This window comes from Phaenicophaeus curvirostris, chromosome 27, assembly GCF_032191515.1.
Source record: "Phaenicophaeus curvirostris isolate KB17595 chromosome 27, BPBGC_Pcur_1.0, whole genome shotgun sequence".
NCBI lineage: Eukaryota > Metazoa > Chordata > Aves > Cuculiformes > Cuculidae > Phaenicophaeus > Phaenicophaeus curvirostris.
Window position 1 is genome coordinate 2,034,831 of NC_091418.1, and position 24,777 is coordinate 2,059,607.

At 52.2% G+C, this 24,777-nt stretch overlaps 1 protein-coding gene across 4 annotated transcripts in view; it reads left to right on the forward strand.

Annotated features, from left to right (window-relative positions):
• The first annotated feature begins 2,123 nt into the window (after positions 1 to 2,123).
• The window catches only part of PPP3CC (protein phosphatase 3 catalytic subunit gamma), a 35,516-nt gene continuing 12,862 nt past the window's right edge, over positions 2,124 to 24,777 (forward strand). For all 4 annotated transcript variants that reach the window (XM_069877599.1, XM_069877601.1, XM_069877600.1 and 1 more), the window contains exons 1-8: positions 2,124 to 2,297; positions 17,043 to 17,240; positions 17,525 to 17,649; positions 21,232 to 21,343; positions 23,270 to 23,415; positions 23,581 to 23,720; positions 24,323 to 24,400; positions 24,481 to 24,575. In XM_069877599.1, the coding sequence (XP_069733700.1) occupies positions 2,246 to 2,297; positions 17,043 to 17,240; positions 17,525 to 17,649; positions 21,232 to 21,343; positions 23,270 to 23,415; positions 23,581 to 23,720; positions 24,323 to 24,400; positions 24,481 to 24,575 (946 nt within the window). In that variant the 5' untranslated portion in view covers positions 2,124 to 2,245. The remainder of the gene's footprint in view (positions 2,298 to 17,042; positions 17,241 to 17,524; positions 17,650 to 21,231; positions 21,344 to 23,269; positions 23,416 to 23,580; positions 23,721 to 24,322; positions 24,401 to 24,480; positions 24,576 to 24,777) is intronic.

A 24,777-nucleotide genomic window follows, 5' to 3' on the forward strand; every position in this document is an offset into this window, starting at 1 on the left:
GCGGCGCAGCTAACGGAAGATGGCACTGACAACCCCCCCCCCACCTTCCCCGCATGGCTCAGTGCTCCAAGAATCCAAAAAAACCCCTTTTAATTCCATGGTTTTTATTTTTTTTATTTATTTTTTTAAATGCATTTCCAAGCATTGACGTTTGGCTGGAAGGAGGCTGAGGTTTCGGAGCGTTTGTGGGATGGTGTATTCCTCTCCGGCTCACACGAGGGAGCAGCGTTATTTCTGTCTTTGCTTCCCCACCCTGCACCGGGGGAAGGAAAGAATAAGCCATGCTTTGCTTTTCTACTTCACTTTTCTTGCCTTTTTATATCCCTTCAGCCTCAAGCTGCCAGCTCCACGTGGCAAACGGAATTTTTAGAAACCCCGTGGCAGCTAAAGAAAACAAATCTTGAAATTCTGTGGGGGTTTTTAGAAGGGGCAGCTATTCTTAATGAAGAAAGGGCGCAGCAGCCGTCTGCCTTGCTCTCTCCTCCTCAGGGCTTCCAGAATGGGCTCTCGGGCTGTGTTCCCAGCTTCAGGCAGATTGATTTTTGCTGTAAAAGCCTCGTGTTTTGGAGAACAAGTCTTACGAGGAGCAGCTGAGAGAGCTGGGGGTGTTTAGCCTGGAGAAGAGGAGGCTGAGGGGAGACCTCATTGCTCTCTCCAGCTCCCTGAAAGGAGGTTGTGGAGAGGAGGGAGCTGGGCTCTTCTCCCAGGGACAGGGGACAGGACGAGAGGGAATGGCCTCAAGCTCCGCCAGGGGAGGGTCAGGCTGGACATTAGGAAAAATCTTTTCGCGGAAAGGGTCATTGGTCCCTGTCCGAGGCTGCCCAGGGAGGGGGTTGAGTCCCCTTCCTTGGAGGGGTTTAAGGGACGGGTGGACGAGGTGCTGAGGGACATGGGTTAGTGATTGATGGGAATGGTTGGACTCGATGATCCGGTGGGTCTCTTCCAACCTGGTGATTCTATGATTCTATGAAAGCCTGTGCCCATCAGTTCCTTGCCTTGAAAGGCAGCCTGGCATGTGCTGACAAGCTCAGACCTTTTCTCCTCTTTGCACTGGGAGTATTAAATGTAGAATAACAAAGTGGTTTGGGCTGGAAGGGACCTCAAAATCTATCCAGTCCCACCCCTGCCATGGGCAGGGACACCTCCCACTGGATCAGGGGCTCCAAGCCCCATCCAACCTGGCCTTGAACCCCTTCAGGGATGGGGCAGCCACCACTGCTCTGGGCAACCTGGGCCAGGGCCTCCCCACCCTCACAGCAAAACATTTCTCCCTAAGATCTCATCTCAATCTCCCCTCTTCCAGCTGAAAACCTAGGTGTCCAAGGGCAGGTTGGATGGGGCTTGGAGCCCCTGATCCAGTGGGAGGCGTCCCATGGTGGGACTGGATGGACTTTGAGGTCCCTTCCAGCCCAAACTATTCTACGATTCCCTGAATCTCTCATCTCAACCTCCCCGCTCTCAGTTTCCAACCCTCCGCCCTGCTCTCCCTCACGAAGAGCTGATGGAGGGCGGAGCTTCCCCTCCCACGTGCTCACAGCCCCCGCCATCTTGGTCCCCCCCCCCCCCCCCCGACCTCCCCCGTTTCCAAGATGGCGGCCGGGAGCGCCGCCATGACGGGGGGGCTGGGGGGGGGGGAGAGGGGCGGGGAATGCGCATGCGCGAGGGGCGGAACCTGCGCGGACGGAGGGAGACTCGGCGCATGCGCAGTAGGGGGAAAAAAAAGCAGGCGGGCAGGCGGTGGGGTGCGGTGCGCATGCGCGGTGCGCGGAGGGGCGGTGCGTGCGGCTTGGTGGCGTGCGCGCGGCGCATGCGCAGCCCCGCGGCCTGTGGGGGCGCGCGCATGCGCAACGCGCGGGAGGGCGGGACGGGGAGGGCTCCGCGCATGCGCATTGCGCGGGAGGGAGAGAGGGGGGCGGGAAGGGAGGGGTGTCTCCGCGCATGCGCAGTGCGCGCGGAGGCGGCGCGTGCGCCGTGCGGGAGAGGCGCGACGGCGGCTTTGAGGGGGTGGGGGGGGGGGGAGGAGAGAGGGAGGCGGCGCTTGCTCGGTGCGGGGTGTGGAAGGGACGGACACACACGCACACAGACGGACGGATAGACAGACGGACGTCGCTCCGCCGCTCGCCGGGGCTCGCAGCAGCGCCTCCCGCAGCCGCAGGGGCCCGCCCCGCGCGCCCCCTCCTCTGCGGCGCGGGGAGGAGGAGGGGGTGGGGCGGGGAGTGAGGGGGCAGCCGGCCGAACCGCCACCATGTCCGGGCGAGGCCACGGGAAGCTGCCCACCACGGAGCGCATCGTCAAGGGTGAGCGGGGGAGGCCCTGAGGAGGGGGGTTGAGGGGGGAGCAACCCCTGAGGAGGAGGAGGAGTGAGGGGGGGGGCACCCCCTAAGGAGGAGGAGGTGGGGGGGGCAACCCCTGAGGAGGAGGAGGAGCAGGGAGGGGGGCAACCCCTGAGGAGGAGGAAGAGGGTGAGGATGAGGAAGAGGGGGAGTGAGGTGGGGGGCACCCCCTGAGGAGGATGAGGAGTAGGGAGGGGGGCCAGCCCCTGAGGAAGAGGAGGGGGAGCAGGGAGGGAGGGGAGCAGCCCCTGAGGAGGAGGAGTAGGGGAGGGGGGGCAACCCCTGAGGAGGGGGAATGGAGGGGGGCAACCCCTGAGGAAGAGGAGGGGGAGCAGGGAGGGAGGGGGGGCAACCCCTGAGGAGGGGGAGTTGGGGGGGGCAACCCCTGAGGACGAGGAGGAGTGAGGTGGGGGACAACCCCTGAGGAGGAGGAGTAGTGGGGGGGGTAACCTCTGAGGAAGAGGAGGAGGAGTGGGGGGGCGGGGGGGCAACCCCTGAGGAGGAGGAGGAGGGGGGGGCAACCCCTAAGGAGGAGGAGTAGGGGGGGGCAACCCCAAGGAGGAGGAGGGGGAGTATGGAGGGGGGGCAACCCCTGAGGAAGAGGAGGAGTTGGGGGACAACCTGTGAGGAAGAGGGGGGCAGCCACTGATGGTGAAGGGGGTTCAGGGGTGGGGGTGTTGTCTTGAGGAAGAGGGGGTGGTGACACTGGTGGTGATGAGGGGCTGGTAATGAGGGGGGGACGTTCTAAGGAGTGGTGGCGTCACTGTAGTGGGGGCTGGTGCAGGAAACGGGGAGCACTGGGGGGGGTTTGGAGGAGGGGGCTGTTCTGAGGAAGGGGGGATCGCTTGGGGGGCAGTCCCTTAGGAGGAGGAGGGGGTGCTGGGGGTGGGGGGGATGAGGGAAGAGAGTCTTGAGGAAGAGGGGGGGTGGTCGGTACTGGAGGAGGGGGAAGCATTGGTTGAAGGGGGGGTGCCATGTGGGGTGGGGGCTGATATTGGAGGGGGGACCCCCTGGATGGGGAGGGGAGCCCTTCTGGGGTGGGGGGTGCCACTAGTGGGGGGACTGCTGGGAAAGGAGGGGGCAGCTCTGAGAATGAGGGGAGCCCCTGGATGAGGGGGGAAACCTTGAGGAGAGGGGGGGTGTCTTGGGGCAGGGGGGAGCTGATATTGAAGGGGGCGAACCCCTCAATAAGGGGAGGTAACTCTGGAGGAGGGAACCCCTGAGTGGGGGGCATTTTTGGGAGGAGCTGATATTGAAGAGAGGATCTGTGTTTGTGGGGGGCACCCCTGGGTGAGGGGGTCTGGTATTAGATGGGGGAATCCCTTGATAAAGGGGGCACCCCTGGATGAGACGAGCGAGACCCTGGTGGGGTAGGAACCCCTTAGAGAGGGGGGGGCTCCCCTGAGTGACAAGGGGGTGATTTTTGGGGGGGGAATTCCTAGGTTAAGGGAACCCTGGGTGAGGGGGTGCTGTTGAGGTAACCCTAACCCTCCCCTTGGTGGGGGGGCAGATAGGGGCACCCCCTTTGCTCTGTGGGGGACGTGTTTGGTTGGGGGAGCACCCCTGGTGTAAAGAGGGTGAGCAATCCCTCCCCCCCAACTTTCTGTGGTGCCATGCAAAGATTTGGGGGTGCAGCATGTGGGTGTTGGTGTCGAGGGGTGATGATGGAGACCCCCCAACTGCTGTGGGATTGCTAGCGGGGGGGCAGCATCCCTGCTGAGCTCCAGGGGATTCCGTGTCCTGGGAAGAACTGGGAGGGATGAGGTGCCAGCCCGTTTGCACCCCCCCCGCCCCCCCCAATCCTCACCCCACAACCTGAGGTGCTCACAGGGGAAATGGGGGGGGCTGAACTGGCTTGGCTTTGATTCTTCCCTCACCCCCCACAAGGATTAGGGGGGTGGGAGCCCACCCTGCCCTTATCCCAGTCCCTCCATGTCTGTCCTCTCCATCTTTGCATCCCCCAGCCCCTTCTCTCCCCCTGCATCCCCTCCCCACAACTTGGGGTGCCCAAAATAGAAATGGGGGGGGCTGACCTGGTTTTGCTTTGCTTCCTTCCCCCCTCAGTGAGGATTAAGGGGGTCAGAGCCCACCCTGCCTTCATCCCTGCCCCTCCCTGCCTGCTCCTCTCCATCTTTGCGTCCCCAAAGCCCTGCTGGCTCTGTCGCTTCCTCTCCCCCGTCACCCGTTATAGCAGGTCCTATTTTTGAACGAAGCGGTTAAACGAGGAGAGCGATACGTTAGCGGAGAAACTCCGGGATTAGGAGGAGGCTCGCGTGTGCTGTACATTTCGCTGCTCTAATTGATCCGGTGCCATTATCATCCACCGCGCGCCTTCGCTCGCTTCGACTCCTGCTCGGCACCCACCGCTGTAGCTGACAGGCACCGAACCGGCCGAGTTACACAATCATCCGGTTAATTAAAGCCTCCTTGCTGGGACGGTTGGAATCGGGGCTGATGGAAACAAGGGCTTTCCCAGGAATGGTTATAACACACCGTGCGGCCTCCGGAGAGATGAACACTGCCATCTCTGCCTTCTCCTCCTTTTAGCTTGATCACATGTTGAGATCTTAATAACCGTGTTAATAATGTATAAAAACGTGTTAATAACCATTCCTGCAAACGAAGGGAGAGCAACGGCTTGGGTTTGGAGGCCCCTCCAGCTTCGCTAGCGCTGTGTGTGGGGTTGTTTTCAGCATGTGGCTTGAAATAAGGCTGGAAGATTTGGGTTTGGGGTCTTCTGCAGAGCCGCACGTGTGGTTTGTAGGTCTGTGAGCAGCTCCAGGGTGGCCGGTGCGTAAATCTCCTACTAAATCCCAGGCAGCTGCATGTGGTTTAGGTTGGCCTTGTTCGGGGAAGGTAATGTCAATGCAGCCATTATGATTCAGCTGAGTCGTCCCTACCCACATGCCGTCCCTGCTGCTCGCGCTTCCAGAGCCCGGGAAAACCCTATCAGCAATCCTGATGATACCCACGCTGCACGGGGGAGCTTGATGACCCTACTGCATCCATTTGACCCCTACTAACTTTGCTAATTAGTCCGTAGCCAGGTGAGGTGGAGGCTTGTGGTGTGGGCTGAAGCCTGCTCCGGGCTCTGAGAGCTGCAGGAACCTGTCAAGGAGAGCATTTGATTTCCCTCAGGTACGCTTGGGACGCTGATTCGAATGCCTCTAGAAATCTGGGGAGGAATAGCTGCTTCTGTGGCGGTGATTATTGTTTAAAGGTGGTGACATTGTTCGTGGTTATTAATAATTTAAACCTGGAGATAAAAGCTAATTTTCTTCAATTGGAAATGCCTACAATTAAGTAGGATGTGGAGTTTTAACTATGGTTAACCTATATATTTACACCTCTAGAGCCCTGCAGACTTGCTAACTGTAATTATATTTAGTCAAGGGAAATGGAGTTTTACCGTTTGCCTCAGTTTTGTGCTTTAACTTGGGAAATTTCATGTTGATTATTGGGGTGCATCAGGAATTGCTTTTAGTAGCCCGGTTCTAGAAGCAAACTGGTGATCCAAGTGGTTGCCTAGGTCTGATTATCCAAGTTAGCCCTAAGGCTGGAGTTAATGGATGGATCCACAGCAATGGAAGACAGGTTTGGCGGGCACTTTCGTTGAATCCTGGAATGGTTTGGGTTGGAAGGCACCTCAAACCCATCCAGTTCCACCCTCTTCCATGGGCAGGGACACCTCCCACTGGATCAGGGGCTCCAAGCCCCATCCAACCTGGCCTTGAACCCCTCCAGCCACCTTTGGCTTCTCCACACACCTTTCTGTGTGTCTAGTTTGTTTTTTCCTGGCTGGAAGATGGTTGGAGTGTGTGTGTGTGTGGGCTGCAGGACCCCTGATGTGATGCTCTCTTACACTTCAGCTACCTGGTTGGTGGTGTGAACCTCCCAGATGTGTTATGGATCATCCGTTTCAGCTCTAGCTGAGGTTTTGGTGAGCAGAGGAGTGGTGGGTTGATCTGAGCACACTTACCCCAGCAATATCTCCTACCACGTGCGCGTTTGGCACGGGGGAAGTCACCCTCCAACAGGAAACACCCTTTGAGCTGCTTCTCTTCCTTTTGTAGCGTGGAGGAGATGCTACTAAAGGCATGGAGTCCTGTCCCATGGGATTTATTCAGCGAGGCTTCCGGTAACTTTGGGCTCTGGGAAGCCCAAAACCAATGTTGCAGCAATAGATGCTGTTTTCAGAGTGTTTGGAGAGAGTTTCCCTGTGCTGCTGCCGAGGGGAAGGGCACAGACAGGGTGCGAATTCATCCTCCTGGCTGGAGATGCTTTCAGTTAACGACAGACCCCAAGCTTTCTTCCTGCCTTGCTTTTAATATAAACTCCTACTCCTGAAATAGAATCGTAGAATCCCTAGCTTGGAAAAGACCTTTGAGATCAAGTCCAACCGTACCTGTCCACTACTAAATCGTATCCCTAAGCACTAGGGGTGCAGCTGGATGATTCAGCGTTGGACTTTCTCCAGCTGCTGTAGGCTGGGAGCTGTAGGGCATGTTTTTAGCGGAGCATGTTGATAGAGAAGTCAAAGCGGCTTTGTAAGTGCATGCAAAGCAAAGGGAGGCTTAGGGAAATCTTAAATACGAGGCAAATTGTGGCTACTGAAAAGGAGAAATAGGTAGTACCATCACTGTTGCTGCTGTTTGTTGGGTGGTTCCCTTCTCTAAGGCTTTGGTTGGTTTAATTTTGTAGTTAATAAATACTTTAGGAGGGGAAAAGAGCTGTGAAACTGGCTAAGAATGGAGATAAAGGCCAAGGTGCAAGCTTCCAGACCTCGACGCGCCAGAGGAGAAGTGCAAATGCCTTTGGAGTCAAGATGCGGTGGTGGGATCTCTAAAAAGCAAGTTGTGTCATGGTATAGCAACTCTTCTGGCCAGAGCTCAAGGAGGTCTTGGTGTAGAGAGCCCTTAGAGCGTGAACCCCCGTAGGAGCTGCAGGACCCTGGGGTTTAGGGGCTCTTTTCTTGCAGTAAAGATGTTTTGTGGTTTGTAAATGGGCTGTGCTAAGAGAAGGGGCAGGGTTCTGGCTGTGCTGAGATGGGCTGTTGGTGGAATTGGTGCTGATTTGGCCGCATCATGTGGCACTTCATCCAAAAATGAATCAGAAATCGAACGCAGCACTTCTGCAGACATCTTCATCTCTAATGTGCTTTGTGTAGCCCTCATCTGCTCCAAAAAGAGCTCGAGGTGCCCTTTTTTTTGTGTGTGAAACTTCCCAGAGCCACACGTGCACAGCCTGTAGCTATAATGATTATATAGAACTAGAACAATTAAATCACAGAGGTGCTCTGCTGCCACACTAATTAACAGAAATGCCACTGCTGGTGGCAAAACCTAAACCCCAATGTTGGCCTTGGATACTAGAAGCTGTGATAAGGCACTAGGGAAAGCAGATTGGGCTATTTGATTTATTTCCTCCGAGAATAACACCAGGTGCTTGGGATCGGCGCTGGAGGTGGGACAGAGGGGAGGGAAGGTCATCCCTGCCTGGAGTCACAGAAACAGGGAATGATTTGGGTTGGAAGGGACCTCGAAGCCCATCCACTTCCACCCAGGGACACTTCCCACTGGATCAGGGGCTCCAAGCCCCATCCAACCTGGCCTTGAACCCCTCCTGGGATGGGGCAGCCACCACTGCTCTGGGAAACCTGGTCCACGGCCTCAACAGCAAAACATTTCTTCCTAAGACCTTATCTCAATCTCCCCTCATTCAGCTTAAAACCCTTCCTCCTCATCCTATCCCTACCCTCCCTCATCAAGAGCCCCTCCCCAGCTTTCCTGGAGCCCAGTTCAGTGCTGGAAGCTGCTCTAAGGTCTCCCTGGAGTCTTTTCTTCTCGAGGCTGAACAACCCCAATTCTCTGTTTTTCCATTTTCTGGCTCTCTGAATATCGGCCTGTGAAATGTTAATCCCATTCCCCGCTGTCCAAGGCTGTTCTGGCTGCTTGGAGGGCCTGTTCTGTAAGTGAGCCCTGTATTAGCGAGGTACAGTGCTGAAATAGTGTTTTTCATTAAATAAAAGCAGGTGAGGTTGAGAGGAATCCATCTCCTCTCGCAGTGAGGTTTTTGGTGCTCGCTTGGCTGCATGGGCAGGAGAAGGCAGGCTGTTCCTTCGGAAGTAGGGCAGGGTGCTGTCTTAAAATAGCCACAAACGCTGGGCTGCTTGTGATGAAGGGAGCTATTTAGGTAAATCCTGGGGTCTTGGTGGGGGCAGAGCCGCCTGCTAATCTAAAGATACTCCTTGGAGACCTATATTTGGCCGGGATCCTTCCCAGCTTGGCTCATTTTCCAGGTGTTCAATCCCATGCGCTTGTCCGCAGATCGTGTTGGGATGGTGAGTGTGTTTACTAGATGTACAGAGCGTTAATGTCTTGGACGGTAATGGAATTAGACATCATTAAGCAGCAGGAGCGAGGGAACAGGCTACGTAAAGGCATCAGCATTATCCTATAATGCAAGACTTGGCTCTGAATGGCTCGTGGAGAGGCTGATGGTGCTGAAGAGGCGTATGCCAATGACACTTGAGAGCTGGGTCAAGTGTACTGTGAAAACCCTTCAGGGCAGGGAGCTTGGTGTAGGGGCAATGGGAGGGATGGAGAGCAGCTCCACACACACAGGGCATCTCTGATTAGGATGGTACGGACAACAGAGGGTGGTGAATGAAGACTGAGTGTGCCCTTTATCAGAGAGGCTAGGGATAGGATGGGGGAATGGTTTTGAGCTGAAAGAGGGGAGATTGAGATGAAGTCTTGGGAAAAAAATGTTTTGCTGTGAGGTTGGGAAGGCCCTGGCCCAGGTTGCCCAGAGCAGTGGTGGCTGCCCCATCCCTGGAGGCGATCAAGGCCAGGTTGGATGAGGCTTGGAGGAACCTGATCCAGGGGGAGGTGTCCCTGCCCATGGCAGGGGGTGGAAGTGGATGGGCTTTGAGGTCCTTTCTGACCCAAACCATTCCCTGATTCTAAGATTTTGCTGATGGGGAGGAGGAGTGTTGTGCTCTCTGGGCTGTTCTCTGACCTCTGAGGGAAAACACTACTGCTATCTCTAGCTGCAGCATCTCCAGCTATGAAGCCTTAATAGGATCTCCCTGTATCTCTGTTTAGGAGCAGAGGTGGATGCGAGTGTGTTGAGTAATGCGAGCTCGTCCAGCTGGGAGCCTGTGTATGCCGTCATCAGAGGGCTTGTGGGGTTTCTCGCTCCGGTAGCTGACATCAATCTCCTGACTTCCGAGTGCTTCCTGTCCCTTTAGTGAATATCTTTGCAGTGGTGGTGGCTGGGAGACAGGATTTAGAGCACTTTCCCTGCTCCAAGCTGGACACGGTGAGAGCATGCAAAGAGCATCCCTGTCATAAGACAAGTGGTTTATAGTGAATTTCAGGCAAACAGGGAAGTGTTGTCAGCAGTGATCCCAGTAAGAGTCTTCAGTTCCCAAGCCTGTTCTAGGAAACGTTCCCTTTTATCAATTCCTGAGGGATAGATAATGTGGTGAAGCAGCTTCTGAAGCAGCAGTGGGAGCGTTGCCCCAGAGGTGATGTCTCAAATGTATATGGCAAAGTTTTCCTGAAGGAAGACCTGGAACAGCAGCACAAAGGGCTGGTTTTGTGGTTTCAACAATTACCGGAGCCCCTGATCCAGTGGGAGGTGTGGGGTGGAACTGGATGGGCTTTGAGGTCTCTTCCAACCCAAACCATTCTGTAATTCTCTGACAGCGTTAAACTCAAGTAACCGACAGTGTTGAACTGAGCGGGCAAGTACAGATCTCTCACGCTGGAGTTTACACTCTGGTCAGGTTTTACGTGGAATGGCAGCACCCTGACCCACAGCAAACCTGGCGCCCTCCTCCTGTCGGGTCCATTGGTGGGTCAGTCTCTTGGGTCTCACTGCTGAGCTTTAGTGAAAAGGAAGAGGCCAAGGTCTTCAGCAAACAGCAGCAGCTGCTTAGAAACAGGGAGCTCACCACGGGAGACGGGAGGGGATTCCTGGATGTCAGCAGGCAGGGAAATTCACCACCTGTTTCACAAGGTTCGCAGGCTGCCAGCGTGTCCACTAATAGATCATTAATGCAGGAACAGCGGGGTCTTTGTGTCAAAGGCAAATCCCCCACCTGCTGGCAAAGTAAACCCTACCCTGACAGCGGCAGAGGGGGGCTGCTGGCTCCAGTTTTAAACCTACTTGAAGGAGAGACGATTTGGCACATTGTGTGCTTTCAAGATGTCGCTCAGGATGATGTTGTAGGCATCAAACGGCTGCTCTGCATGGGGAAACCTAAAGGAAATGCCACCCAGAAACGCATCTGCTGGAGCGCAGGCACGGTGGTGGAAGCACACAGAACCCAGCCTCGGGCCCTGGGAGACGAGACTGTTTCATTGCACCCAGCAAAAGGTGGTCATGTCATCAAGAAATGAGTATTTCAGAGCTTGCAATCACCTCTGTGGGAGTAAAACCAATTCGCGTGTGATATGGGGTCTCAGCTTCAATTCCCATCTCGCACCTTATGGCTTCACATTCCCACTGGATCACCAGAGAGACACTTCTTCCTAAAATCTCATCTGAATCTCCCCTCTTTCAATTTCAAACCCTTCCCCCTTGCCCTATCCCGCAGTCCCTGATCAAGAGCCCCTCCCCACCTTTCCCGGAGCCCCTTTCAGCACTGGAAGCTGCTCTAAGGTCTCCCTGGAGCTTTCTCTTCTCCAGGCTGAAGAGCCCCAACTCTCTCAGCCTGGCCTCAGATGGGAGGTTGAGTGTTATTTTCTAGGAATCCTTTCCTGGAAAGTCTGTAGAGCGTGAGGGTCTCCAAAGAGACTTTTTCCTGGCTGGTACTGAGGGTTTATGTGCTCTCCTTGACAAAGATGTTGGCACAAAGGAGCTTGTGTCCCCGGCAGAGGACTCTGCTCTGGACAGATTGTCTCAATGACAATCCTAGGCAAATCCGCATCAGTGCTGCTCATTAAGAGACCAGCAACACAGGCACTGGAAACTTGGTGGACCTTGCAGGTAGGATTTTAATGTCTGCATCACTCCTGAAGTGATCTAGCACCCGCCGAGTGTGGTTTTGAGGCAGTTTCTGAGCTTCAGAGTGCTTTGGCAAAAGCACAGCCAACACCGCAGGACGGATCTGGGTCTTGACTGTGACCAAGGTTCAGCTTCAGCGCTGGGACGGGAGCCCCGGTGTCGAAGAGCCGATTGACGCTGGGAAAGCTTTGTGGGCTGAGCGCTGGGCAGCAGATGTGCGGTGGCAGACTTAAGTCACCTCTGTTCTAATTAAATACTCCTGGGTTAAATCTCAGCCAGCTCCGTGAGGAGATGGAGCAGCGTGCCAGCTCCACCTTGCAGGGCAGCAGCCTGGCAAGGGGCCATCAGAGCCACCTCTGGGCTTGCCAGCCTTGGCCACGGCTCTGTCGGCAAACCCTCCTTGAGGAGCCTCAGTTTACTTTGGCGAAAGTATCTCTGTTTTTCCCGGTCCTATAATACCGTTTGCTGCCCATGCTGGGTATTTTGGCGGCAGAAGAACCCTTTAAAGATAAACTGTCCCCTGGACTTGGCGCTGGTGAGGTCACACCTTGAATCCTGGGTTCAGTTTGGGCCCCTCACTACAAGAAGGACTGGGTGAGCTTAGAGGTCTTTTCCAACTCGAATGATTCCGTGATTCTGTAATTACCTTCCATCCCAACTAAAGTTTTGGGAGTCCCTGAGCACAGTCCAGGTAGCCGTAAGGTTTTACAGGCTGTACAGCATCTGAAATGCACGGGTAGTCTTGGATTTAGGTGGCTTTTATGGTTTTCTAGCCTCTTGGCCTTGCATTTAGTGTTTCTGTGGCAGCTCTAAGCGTGGCCTGGGTTGTGCTCATTTGGCATGTATTCTGCTGTTATTTGTGTTTTGATGCATGGGGCTGTCACTTGCTTTTTTTCTGGGTTAAATGCACCTGGCTTCTGTGTAGAAAATGTGTGCCAGATTCTTGTAACCGAGAGCTGATGTGGCCTCAAAATTTGGGTGTTACTCCTTGAATGACTGAAAGGTTCTTGGTGACGTAAACCCAGATTTGCTGATGGAAATGGTTCATGTGATTATTCTTTCTTGGTTTCACTCGACTCTGGTTTCATGCTGAGCGTGCTTCTCGCCCCTTCGAAGAAATCACTCGGCTTGATAGAATTCAGTGTGCAATGCAGGTATTTTTAGGGGTATTGTGAGGAGATATTCTGGGTGTCCTGCACAAAGGCATCCGGCTCAGGGTAAGGAGTGGAGCGAGCTCTCTGAACCGATTGCATGCTGAGAGCAGGCTGCAGCTTTGACCAGTTTTGGATGAAACAGGGTTATGAACTTTATTTAATGCTCCTCTGTATTAGAAGGAGCAAAATGGATGATAAAGATAGCCAAAGCCTTGTGTGCCCGTTGTTAAAATGGGGTCTTTGATGGGTCTGGTTGATGCTCGATGCTGTATGCAGGGCTGAGTCCTCCTGCAGACTTTCCAAGGCCAGGGACACTGGACCAGGGGCTCCGAGCCCCATCCAACCTGGCCTTGAACCCCTCCAGGGATGGGACAGCCACCCCTGCTCTGGGCAACCTGCGCCAGGGCCTCCCCACCCTCACAGCAAAACATTTCTGCCTAAGATCTGATCTCAATCTCCCCTCTTGCAGCTCAAAACCGTTTCCCCTCGTCCTGTCCCTGCTTTCCCTGATCAAGAGCCCCTCCCCAGCTTTCCTGGAGCTCGTTTCTGTGCTGGAAGCTGCTCTAAGGTCTCCCTGGAACCTTCTCTTCTCCAGGCTGAACAACCCAAACTTTCTCATTACGGAGCGCACTTAATGCTGGCAGGATTCTGGGCTGGAAGCCCCAGCGTGAGTGAACACCTCCTTTCCTTTAGAAGCCCAAACACTCAGGGAACAAACTGAGTTTTGGCTGTAGCTGCCACTTGAGGCAACCAGCACTTGTTCCTTTTTCAGTCATGAATCTCTCTGTTGCTTTGTGCAGACATCTGAGGGACTCTCAGATATATAAACAATAATTTGAGCATCGCTTTGTTTTCTCTTCCATGGTGCTGGCTCTTTTGGGAGGTGTGGAGGGGTCATCCCGGCTCGTCTGCTGCTTCTGCCTCCAGTCCTGAGAGGAGGAAGGAACAATGGGCCTTTGCTTCCATTCAACCACCCTCTAACGTAGATGTGTGATAGATTATGTGGTCCAACCCAGTCCTTGCTGGAAGAGTCATGGGAAGCTTAAAAGGCACATGGCTTAAGTATGAATCTAGAATGTGACTGTTCCTCTGCATCAGGCATTCCCAGAGAGGGGAACAAGCCAAGCGTGTACATAAATCCTGGAGGAATGTGATCTTGTTGCACTGAGGGGTGAGTGAATGGGCTGTGAGCGCTTTGGTTTTGTAGAGTTGATGGAGGAGAAGCAGCGTTTTCTTAGATTCTCCTGTCCTTGGCTATCCATGTCCTCTTGGAGTGCTGCGCGTACCCACTTGCAAATAAAACCTGTGTTAATTTTGCAGCAGATAGAACCATGGAATCGTTAAGGTTGGAGAAGACCTCTGAGTTCATTCAGTCCAACCATCTGCCCAACCCCACCGTGCACACTAAATCATTTCCCAAAGTGCCACGTCTACATGTTCTTAGAACTCCTCCAGGGATGGAGACTCCACCACTGCCCTGGGTAGCCTGGTCCACTGCTTCACCACTATTTCAGGAAAGGATTTTTTCCTAATATCCAGTCTACTCCAAGATGGAGTCTTGCTCCATCCTCTAGCAGAGATCCCTGTCCTCTGAATTTTAGTGAAGTCCAAGTCCCACACCTAAATATCGCACCATTTAAACTAGACTGGCTGTAAGGGAGGATGGTGCGAAGATCACAACCCTTGCTGCTCACCTGTAGGCAATGTTTTATCCATCCTTTTCATTAATTGCTGTCTGTGGGCTGTGCAGGGAAAGAGGGTCAACATAGCATGCTGCATCTTTGTGCAATGCCATTAGCCATGGTGGTTTTCTTGTGAGTTATTTCCCCGTTTTACAGGAGCAGGAGGTGTTCAAGACTCTTCCACCCTTCTCAGTGTCCTGGGGGTTCGGGATTTTGTATCTCTGTTTGCTCTGACAGCCGTGCCAGTGCTGGCAGCAGGAGGAGCCCCCTTTCCCCTCTGTGAGTTGGTCACTCTGACAGAACTGAGTGTTAATGAGGATGAAATTCAGATCTTTAATAAAAGTGGATATTTATGCTCAGATAAGGGCTTGCACGGAGTTGACCAAAGCCCTTACATGAGTTCTGCTGCCTAACAGGATTACTTGCTTTGACAACGCTAATTACTTAAGGACTCATCCTCATTCCTTGCTGCATGGGGGAAGCAGCATCGCTGGGCCTTGGTCCATGCTTCTGGAGTGTGGAAGATGTTTGAGCTCCTCAACAGCACAAGCGATGCTCCACAACCATCTTGGGGAGCTAGGAGGAGTTTTTTGGAGTGGGTCATCAAGAAGCAGAGGGAGAAAACTGGTGGTGTGGAGCTTTCCTTTGCCTAGTGTGAGGTCTTCGTGTGTGTGTGCATCTCCAGGATGGTGCTGGTCTCTTCAGTATCTCTGGAGCAGGTTTTCCTCCCTGCAGCTTGGCTGCCAGACAGGCACGGCAAAGGAGAAGCTGGTTCCTCATCGTGCCCAGCTCCTTGTGGGAGTGGAGCTGTGCAAAGCCAGCTTACATAAAACTTCTTGGCTGCTCACATCGGCATAGCCTCATATTTTATCTTGCGTAACTCTGCTTGCTGGGGCTACCAAGAAAAGGCAGAGCCGACCATGCCAGGAGCTTCTCATGGATCTCTTTAGAACGGTGAGGGGCAGTGCTGCTCTTGTGGTCACGTGCCATCTCCACTAAGCTTTCTATCCAAATTGCTCTCCCTTTACTTTGTTAGGGTGGCTCTGGAGTCGGTGACCCTGTTTGAGGTCCTGGAACCATGGGGAATATGGAGCTGAATGGTTCTGTTTCTCCGTTCTCTTCCTTATAAATAATTTGACCTTCAAGCGGGCTCTCGCTCCCTTTGGAGTCAGATGGCAGATGCTAGGACAACTGCCCAGTTTGTGGAAGTGCTTACAAATCCTTTTCCAGGCACTTAATGGCAGCGAGTCCTAAACATCCCTCACCCTGAGTCCCGTGCCCACATTTCCACCCAGCTCCTTTTACCTTGTTCCAGCTGAACCAATTTGTGTCAGCCCTGCAGCTTCTCTCTGCCTCCTTCTGCAGCGCAAACACTGCCATCCTAACACAGATCCAGAGTCTGGGAGGGATAAAATACATAAAATGCTGCAAAATGCCAAGATTTTCATCAGTAATGAGAGGGGTCAGGGTTTTTTTTTTCCCTTTGGGAGGTAGGGATGAGCTATATATGCAGCAAAAAAAAATGTTGCCCAGCCTGTGCTGGAATAAGCAGGGGTCTTGCTTAAACCTCTTTAATTGGCAGCTCCGTGGGGAGGGCGCCGCGTGTGCCCTGGACCGTTCAAGGCATGCGGGACACTTAGCGAGTACCCAGCGGAGCAGAACTTGCAAAGCAACTGATGAAAGAGGAGCACCGGCTCCTCTCTCATTAGATCCGCTCCTGCTTGCCTCTGTCCTACATTCCAAGTTGTTTGAAAATTGATGTTCAGCTGCAAAGGAATCTCTTGTGCTGCCTCGCTGCTTTTTCTCCCTGCCTCCTGGGTTTCCAAGCTAAATAGCTGCTTTATTTGCATTTAAAAGAGATCAGTTCCATTACTGTTAGGCACTGCATTGTTTGACCAGCGCTATCCTTTCCCCTGTTAAATCCACCACAGTTTGGTGTATGGAATCATAGAATTATGGAGTGGTTTATGTTGGAAGGAATCTCAAAGCCTATCCAGTTCCAACGCCCCTGCTACAGGCAGGGACATCTCCCACTGGATCAGGTTGCCCTCACCTGGTGATGGGTAAGGACATCAGCTCTGCTGAGCTAGCGATGTGTGCTTGCAGCCCAGGAAGCCAGCTGTGTCTTGGGCTGCATCTGGAGCCGTGGGACCAGCAGGGAGGGAGAGGATTCTGCCCCTCTGCTCTGCTCTGGTAAGACCCACCTGGAGCCCTGTGTCCAGTTCTGGAGTCCTGAGCACGGGGGGGACATGGAGCTGTTGGAGCGAGTCCAGAAGGGACCATGGACATGGTCTGAGGGCTGCAGCACGTCCTGTACGAGGCCAGGCTGAGAGAGTTGGGGTTGTTCTGCCTGGAGAAGAGGAGGCTCTAGGGAGACCTTAGAGCAGCTTCCAGTGCTGCAAGGGGCTCCAAGAAAGCTGTAAAGACAGCTTCGGCCGTAGGGTCTGTGTGATTTCCTTATAAGCGAGAATTGTCTATGTTGGTCATCCTACCGCAGTCACCAGTTCCTGGGAACCAGCGTGGTTTTCTCTTGCTTTTGCTGATATTTGCGTGCAGTCTTGGTTTATCGCAACTTCCTCCCTCCCCCCCGAATAAGGACTCAGCTTTGGTGCCTGTGTTTTCTGGGAACGTGGCATTTAGTCTGGCGTTTTAAACAGGCTGAGTGGCGTATATGGTTGCTCTGGCAGCATTGCTTTTCTTCTATGGGATTTGAGAACATAATTTCAGTGAAAGTGTGTTCCTGAGTGTCTGCTCGTCTTGAGGCTTGGAACGAAAGCCTTCTGCTGCAAAGGCTTTAATTCTTTTCTCCCCCCTTCCAAAAAGAGACGTGTCGCTAACTTCTTCACTTCCTTTTCCAGCTGTCCCGTTCCCTCCCACGCAGCGGCTCACTCTGAAGGAGGTGTTTGAGGATGGGAAGCCTAGGCTTGACGTCTTGAAGAGCCACTTGGTAAAGGAAGGGCGCCTGGAAGAGGATGCAGCGCTGAAGATCATCAACGATGGGGCCGCCATCCTTAGGCATGAGAAGACAATGATTGAAGTAGAGGCTCCGATCACAGGTCAGCGAGCTTTCTGCAGCTGGAATCGTGATTAAGAGCCATTTAGGAAACACGAGCAGGTTTTCTGCTGTGTCCTTTCCATCCACAAGGTTTTTAAATTGCCTGAACTCACAGAGGAGAGGATTTAGCCAGTGTAGATCAAGTACAGCTTTGTAGGAGATGGATGTACAGCAGAGGTGGCTTGGGTCAGAACGCAGCCGTGCGATGCTCCTTGTTACTGTTGTGACCTTTCTTTTCTTAGCATGTAATTCTGACCCTCTTTTGTGCTCTTCTTCCTCCACTAGTGTGCGGTGACATTCATGGGCAGTTTTTTGACCTGATGAAGTTGTTTGAAGTTGGAGGGTCACCCAATAACACCCGCTACCTCTTCCTGGGAGACTACGTGGACAGAGGCTACTTCAGTATAGAGGTGACAAATGAAAGTTGAACCTTGGGGGTGCTAGTACTAAACTAAACTATTGGACAATGTTAGACTAAACGAACCAGGGAGATCTTCTAGCAGCTTTCCAGTACTTAAAGGGGCTGCAGGAAGGCTGGGGAGGCCAGCAGAGGGAGGAGAAGACACGTCAAGTAAAAATAATCCCCTCACTGCACCTTTCTGGCAGCACAGATTGAGAAATTGTGCAGCGATCACACAGTCCGACAGCTTGTGGGGAATTGCAAAGAAGCGTTTAAGGACATGGAGCTGTTGGACTGAGTCCAGAGGAGGCCGCAAAGATGATCTGAGAGCTGGAGCACCTCCCATACGAGGACGGGCTGAGAGAGGTGGAGTTGTTCAGCCTGGAGAAGAGAAGGCTGCAAGGAGACTTTAGAGCAGCTTGCAATGCTGAAAGGGACTCCAGGAAAACTGGAGAGGGGCTCTTGATCAGGGGGTAAAGAGATAGGGTGTGGAGAACAGTTTTGAGCCGCAAGAGGGGAGATTGAGATGCAATCTTAGGGAGAAATTCTTGACAATGAGGGTGGGGAGGCCCTGGCCCAGGTTGCCCAGAGCAGGGGTGGCTGCCCCATCCCTGGAGGGGTTCAAGGCCAGGTTGGATGCGGCTTGGAGCCCCTGATGCAGTGGGAGGTGTCCCTGCCCATGGCAGGGGTGGGACTGGATGGGCTTCGGGGTTCCTTCCAACTCAAACCATTCCATGATTCTATGACAATGTTAAGCTGAAGTGTTGAACTAAGTGAACAAATAAGATCTCTCATGCTGGAGTTTACACTCTGGTTAGGTTTTACATGGAATGAAAATCACGTTGTGTATGATTTTGGTGAAAAAGCAGTGTCCCAGTGTGACAATTTTGAATTGGGTCCTCACCCACTGGCAGAGTTAAGCAGCAGCGCTGGGGTTAATGACTAAATTCTGGCTTTTGAACTCGAGTTTTAATGTAGCTGTCAGTCAGGGGAACAAGAGGGAGAACCGATTGTATCTTGCAGGCAACAGGATCATACCAGGCAGTGGGAAGCAAATACTGAGTCACTGCTTCCCTGCCGTCCCCCTGAAAGCATCAATGCCAGTGCCAGGGTCAGGAGAAAGGAGCAATAAATCACCTGGGCTGTTGTACACCTCACTGCGACCCAGGAGTTTAGTGCTGAGGCATTTAATTGTGTTATCTTGCCGTGCTTACGCCCCTGTGGCAATCACAGTAACGTTGTCACCTTACAGAGCTCAGCCAAACACCGGGTGCCGTGTTAAGGATTTTGCAGCTCTTTGGGATGCCACCAACCAAGCATTGGGTAACGCTGCGAGCTGGTGGCCTTAAAGGGCGACGCAATCGATGGGTCCCCGTGGCTGCTGCAGGCTCGCTAATGACCTGGGAGCGTCAGGGCAGGATGGGAGAGCTGTTAGCGATGCTGTAAATCCCAAGGGATTGCAGCCTGCTGGTTCTGCAGAGACAGAGCCGGGTGGGAAAGGAGCGTTTATTCCACTTGGAGGCAACGTCATAGAGGCATCTGGGGAAACGAGGGCATGAATGGTGGTGAAACTGGCCTGGAAGAACAGACTAAGCTGTTTCTCTTTGAAGAGGGAGGGTACGGGAATCTTTCTCAGTTAAATTTTGGGGAGGAACTCTCCCAGACTGCAATGAACGCGGCTCAGGCGAGCGTTTCTTTGAAGGATTCTGCAGAGGGTTTAGGGGAGGGTACAGCTTGTGCTTTAGCAATGTTCTGGCTCGCTTCCAGCCTCGCGCTCCGTGTGTTCCTCAGTGCTGACGGTGAGCCAAGGTGTGACGACAAGCAGCTTCCGGGGTAGCGGGGACGGTTGCTGGAAAGGTGGGATTGCAGCTGTTGGGGTTTCTGGTGGTGCTGGCACGACGAGCCCCGTAAGTCCTGGGGAGGAAGGGGAAGAATGGACATCTGACTGCTTATTTAAATGCTTTGGCTTGTGTGAATTGGGTTTGTGGTGGGTTTACCTAGAAAAGAGATAATATTATAGCACAGAAAACTCTTTCTGAGATCAGAGTTGGAATTTTCGGGGGTATTAACCAAGAAACCTTTAGGATTTGTTGTACCCTGCATGAATTTTACAGGTCTGGGAGGTGAAGTGCTTCTCACCCTGCAACTGATCCGATGCAGGGATTTTACATGAGTGCTGGAGTTGGGGATCAGTGCGCTTGTCTCTCCATGCTTGGGATACTGTGGAAGAATTCCAGGGGGAGGGATGATGAGTCTGCCTTGGAGAACAGAGGTGGTGGCAAGAGGAGGTTTTTGAGGAAGAAGGTCTGAAAAATCATAGCTAAGCCTCACCAGGTCTCTGTTGTGTTCAGACTCTCTGACCCAGGACCTGGGCAAAGGCTTGAGAGCCTTGGGGCTGTTGTTTTTTGTAGTTCAGAGTAGGAAGTTTTTATTTTATGCTGCTTTTGACATTCCTCCCTCCTCTTTCCCCCTGGATCTGCAGAGGGGAAGCCGTGGAGCACTCCATTACCCCGCAGAGAATTGATCTCTCACGAATCAGGGTGGGCTTTGATTAGTGCACGCGGGGGCTGCTCCAAATGTCACTGGTAAAGCAGAATCCAGAAGATTTGATTCCCGTGTTCCTATTGATGTGTGCCTCTTCTCTCCACCTACTGCCGATGTGTTTGAAGAGATTCCCACCTGTGTGTGCAGAAACCAGTTTCTATAGCAGTGTCACAGACGGTTTGGAGCCAGCGCAGAGGATCACTACGAGCATAACAGCGCCGAATGGGTGTCTTTGTGTTATATTTCATAGATCATGGAATGGTTTGGGTTGGAAGGGACCTCAAAGCCCATACACCTCCCACTGGATCAGGGGGCTCAAGGTCCATCCAACCTGGCCTTGAACCCCTCCAGGGATGGGGCAGCCACCCCTGCTCTGGGCAGCCTGGGCCAGGGCCTCCTCACCCTCACAGCAAAACATGTCTCCCTAAGATGTCATCTCAACCTCCCCTCTTTCAGATGAAAATCGTTCCTCTAAGCCCCTCCCCAGCTTTCCTGGAGCCCCTTTTGCTACTGGAAGCTGCTCTAAGGTCTTCCTGGAGCCTTCTCTTCTCCAGGCTGAACAGCCCCAAGTCTGTCAGCCTGCCATTGCATGGGAGGTGCTCCAGCCCTTGGATCATCTCCGTGGCCTCTTCTGGACCTGTTCCAACAATTATCCTTCTTATGTTGGGGATAACATTTCGCCGTGCAGCCTGTTTCACTCTGCTGCTCTGAAATCGGTGCTTTTCACTTTTGGTTTCTTACTGGAAAGGGAAAAAAAAGAAACTGCCCCCACCCAGCCCAGAGCCGGTTTCAGTTGAACGCGATCTCATTTGTCACTTCTCCAACTCAGGCCTAATATAGAGAAATGCTCCGTGTTGGTTTCCCCCGCTGGCGATGCTGGCCAAGATAAGATCTGCTGCCGATTATGGAGCTGGGTTTCTATCAGGGTTCCACTCTGAATTCAGCTCTGTTGGGTGTCTTCCCAGAAACACTTAGTGAAGTCTACGGATGATTAGTGCCCTATAAAAGGGTTTTATTACACACCATCTCCTCCTTCCCTTTCCTGCAGTGTGTGCTGTATTTATGGAGTTTAAAGATAAATCATCCCAAAACGTTGTTCCTCCTCCGAGGGAACCACGAGTGCAGGCACCTCACAGAATATTTCACCTTTAAGCAGGAATGTAAGTATCACAGGGTAAGGATTTACACATATTAATGTGTGGAGAGCGGGAGTGGGTCTTCATTTTTGTGCCTTGTGAGTGGTACTGTTAACTCTAGAGCTGTAAAAAGCTGTTGTCTTTTTTTTTTTCCTGTGTGTTTTGCTTTTGTCTCTTCTCCTGCTTAAAAAAAAAACCCCAAATATATAAGTCCTGTAAAGTGCTGAGTCCTTCTGGTTACAAAGAACGAGTGAGGATGGAAGAAACGCAAACACATCTTCGCTCTCTGGTTGATGAGCTGGTTGCACGCGCTCCCCCCTTGCCTGACTTTCAGGCCCAGCAACGTATAATTACTGCCAAACGACTTTCAGCTCCATATTGTGCAGCTGGGATCAGTGATTAGAATTGGAGGCAAATAAAGGATTTGCTCCTCAGTGTTTGTGCTGGGGAGAATCATTACCTTTAAGGTCGTTTTAGTTAAGTTAAAGATAGTTTAGTGCGGCATTTACATATTTTTTAAACCAACGATGATGAAAGGTTGGGGAATGACCCCTCTTCCCCAAGGATGATGGTCATTCCTCCGAGCAATAAAAGGAGGTAAACACCAGCAATGTGTGGCTCTCTGCTTGGGAATAGTTGCTCAAGGAATGCTTATGGGCAAGGCACTAGTCCAATCTTTAGCCCTTCAGCTCTGGATGCTGCCAGACAGGGTGAGGCTGCGGGGTACCGAGATAACAACATCTGTTTACTCAGAAATGAGTTGGAAAACACCCGCCAGCTCTCTGCTGGATGCTGTAGTCATCAGATGGTGGTGGGTGAGCTCCTGTTGAGCTAGGCTCAATTTGAACTGGAGAGCCAGAGGTGATGGGGTGTTTTTCCCATTTGGAAAACAGAAGGTACAGCCTTACTGCTTCCTATATCATAGCGTGCAGCTGAAAAAACTTGTTGGTATCTCTGAAATAAAGGTAAATTTTCCATTCATGCACTCTTTTGCTTGACAAAGCCAAGCATGACCTGTTTTATAGCAGAGCAGTGCTTTCTGGAAGATCTGGCTATGTTAACATAGCGCTGCCCTGCAAAGGGGCTGCAGGTGCATGACGACACGCGCTTGACATGCCATGATTGCTGCTCCTGCTCTCTGTCCTCACGGGAAGCATTGAGAGATATTCCTGAACATACTCGGACGCTTGGTGTGAAAGCTAAGCCGCTTTCGGAAAGGCCACGGTGTCTCCGTTTAATGCATTGAAGCATCCACCTCGTCTCTAAGATGAAGAGTCCAGCAGAGGCTGTGATCACTTGAAAGACCTTCTGTGAAGACTCATTTAATTGTAGGCACCTTGGTCAAATTCTGACTCAAAGAGCTTGTCTCCAGCCGAAAAAGGCAGTTCTTATCTTAAATGACTCTGGTATTGCTGTGCCAAATTAAACGGCTGCTGCAGTTCCCAGTGTATAATCTGAGGCACCGAGTCTAGAGGTGCGGTGTGAACACAGGAGGCTGATGGGACAGCTTTATTAGCTCGCTATTACAGTGCCAAGCCTCTTTTCCATATTAATCTTAGTGCAGGTCTGTTAGAAAATAGCTTGAAGGCAGATTAATATTCTTGTCCATGTCCGGGTTACTGTGAAGCCTTTTTATCTTTATGTCCAACAAGCGCTTTTGAAGTCAGCGTTTTCACTAATAGGTGGGTGCAAAGGTCGATTCGATGGGCCGTACACGTAGGGTTTCCATATCACTTCAGGAACCAGTCTCCTTGAACTTATTTATCAGCACTTCGGTTGATCAAAGCTTTGCTTAATGCAGCTTATATCATGTAGGTTTGGATGCGTGAATGACTCCCCCTGAAAAGATTAAAAAGCCAAAGCTCTGCTTTCAGCTCAAGCAGTCTTTGTTGTGTTAAGGAATTAAATTCTTCTTTCTCTTCTCCCTCCTCCTGCCCCGCATCTTTCCAGGTCGAATCAAGTATTCGGAGCGAGTGTACGATGCGTGTATGGATACATTTGACTGTCTTCCTCTTGCTGCTCTCTTAAACCAGCAATTCCTGTGTGTTCATGGAGGACTGTCTCCAGAAATCACGTGTCTAGATGATATTAGGAAAGTAAGTAATCTCTGTGGTCCTTCCAGTTCATAGCATGGTTAATAGCCTGCTTGATTCCTGCATGGAGCTCCAACTCGAGGCTCCTGTGCTCCATGTCCACACCGTAGGCACATGTTTCCACATGATTTTGTCTACATAGGCCCTGATTTTGCCTGTGTTTTTCAGTTAGACAGGTTTAAAGAGCCTCCAGCCTTCGGTCCGATGTGTGACCTGCTCTGGTCTGATCCATCAGAGGATTACGGCAACGAGAAAACGCTGGAGCATTTTGCCCACAACACCGTTCGAGGCTGCTCCTATTTCTACAGGTAAGTGGCATTTTGGAGGGCTCTTGGGAACTGGAGCTTCTTGTCTCCTCTTACACTGAGGTGTGTGAGGCGATAACTTGATTTTGGGATCGCTCTGTGGGCCTTCACAGTGTACCTGGTTCTGAAAGAGCCTTCAGTTGGCTCTGATGCACAGAATCTTGTTTGTTTTCTCTTCTCCTGTAATATTGAGCTCTCTTGGGATGCTGTTGCTCTATCAAATTGTAGTGTCGGACAGCAGAGATGCTTCTTTCAGCTGGCAGGGTGCCTTTTGAGCAGTTTTTAGGCATTGGGCGGTACGGAGAGCTCGAGGAAATAATCTTTTCCTGTCTAAAAGAGAAGCATTTGTTCTGACAGACCACTCGTACCCTGGCTGATAGGGAGAATTTGGCACCAGGGGCCTGTTTAACAGAGTGCTTTGCAATTAATTTTTTAATGATGTCATCTATACTGGCCTTGTTTGGGGAGGCTGGACACAAACTCAGTGGATACTGGATACAAACCGAATGGCTCCTGCAAGTGACTGGTTCCTAAAACCAAGACCGTAGGATGCTCTCTGTTCTCTTTTGCTACGTGCTCACGTGTACTTGCTTTTTGTTTTCCAGTTATCCTGCAGTTTGTGAATTTTTGCAGAACAATAGTTTGTTATCCGTAATCCGAGCTCACGAAGCCCAGGACGCTGGGTAAGTGCTGCAGCCTGGTAGCCGAGCAGGCTCCCTCTGCCTTCCTGTCTGGTCTGTTTAACACTTGACCTGTTTTTCAGGTACCGAATGTACAGGAAGAGCCAGACAACAGGCTTTCCATCGTTAATCACAATCTTCTCTGCACCAAATTACCTAGATGTCTATAACAACAAGGGTAAGGCTGGCAAGGCCAGGGCTCTGCTGCCACTTGGGTGTCAGGGCTGTTCTCATGCTCACAAGATCCCTCTCCAGCCTTTCTCCCCTTGCCTTGCCCACTCTGCCCTCTCCTCTAGCTGCATTCTTACACGTGAAATGAAGAAGAGCCTTATGTGTTAAACTGACAGAGCTGGAAATGGCTGAGTTCTCTGCCCTGAAGA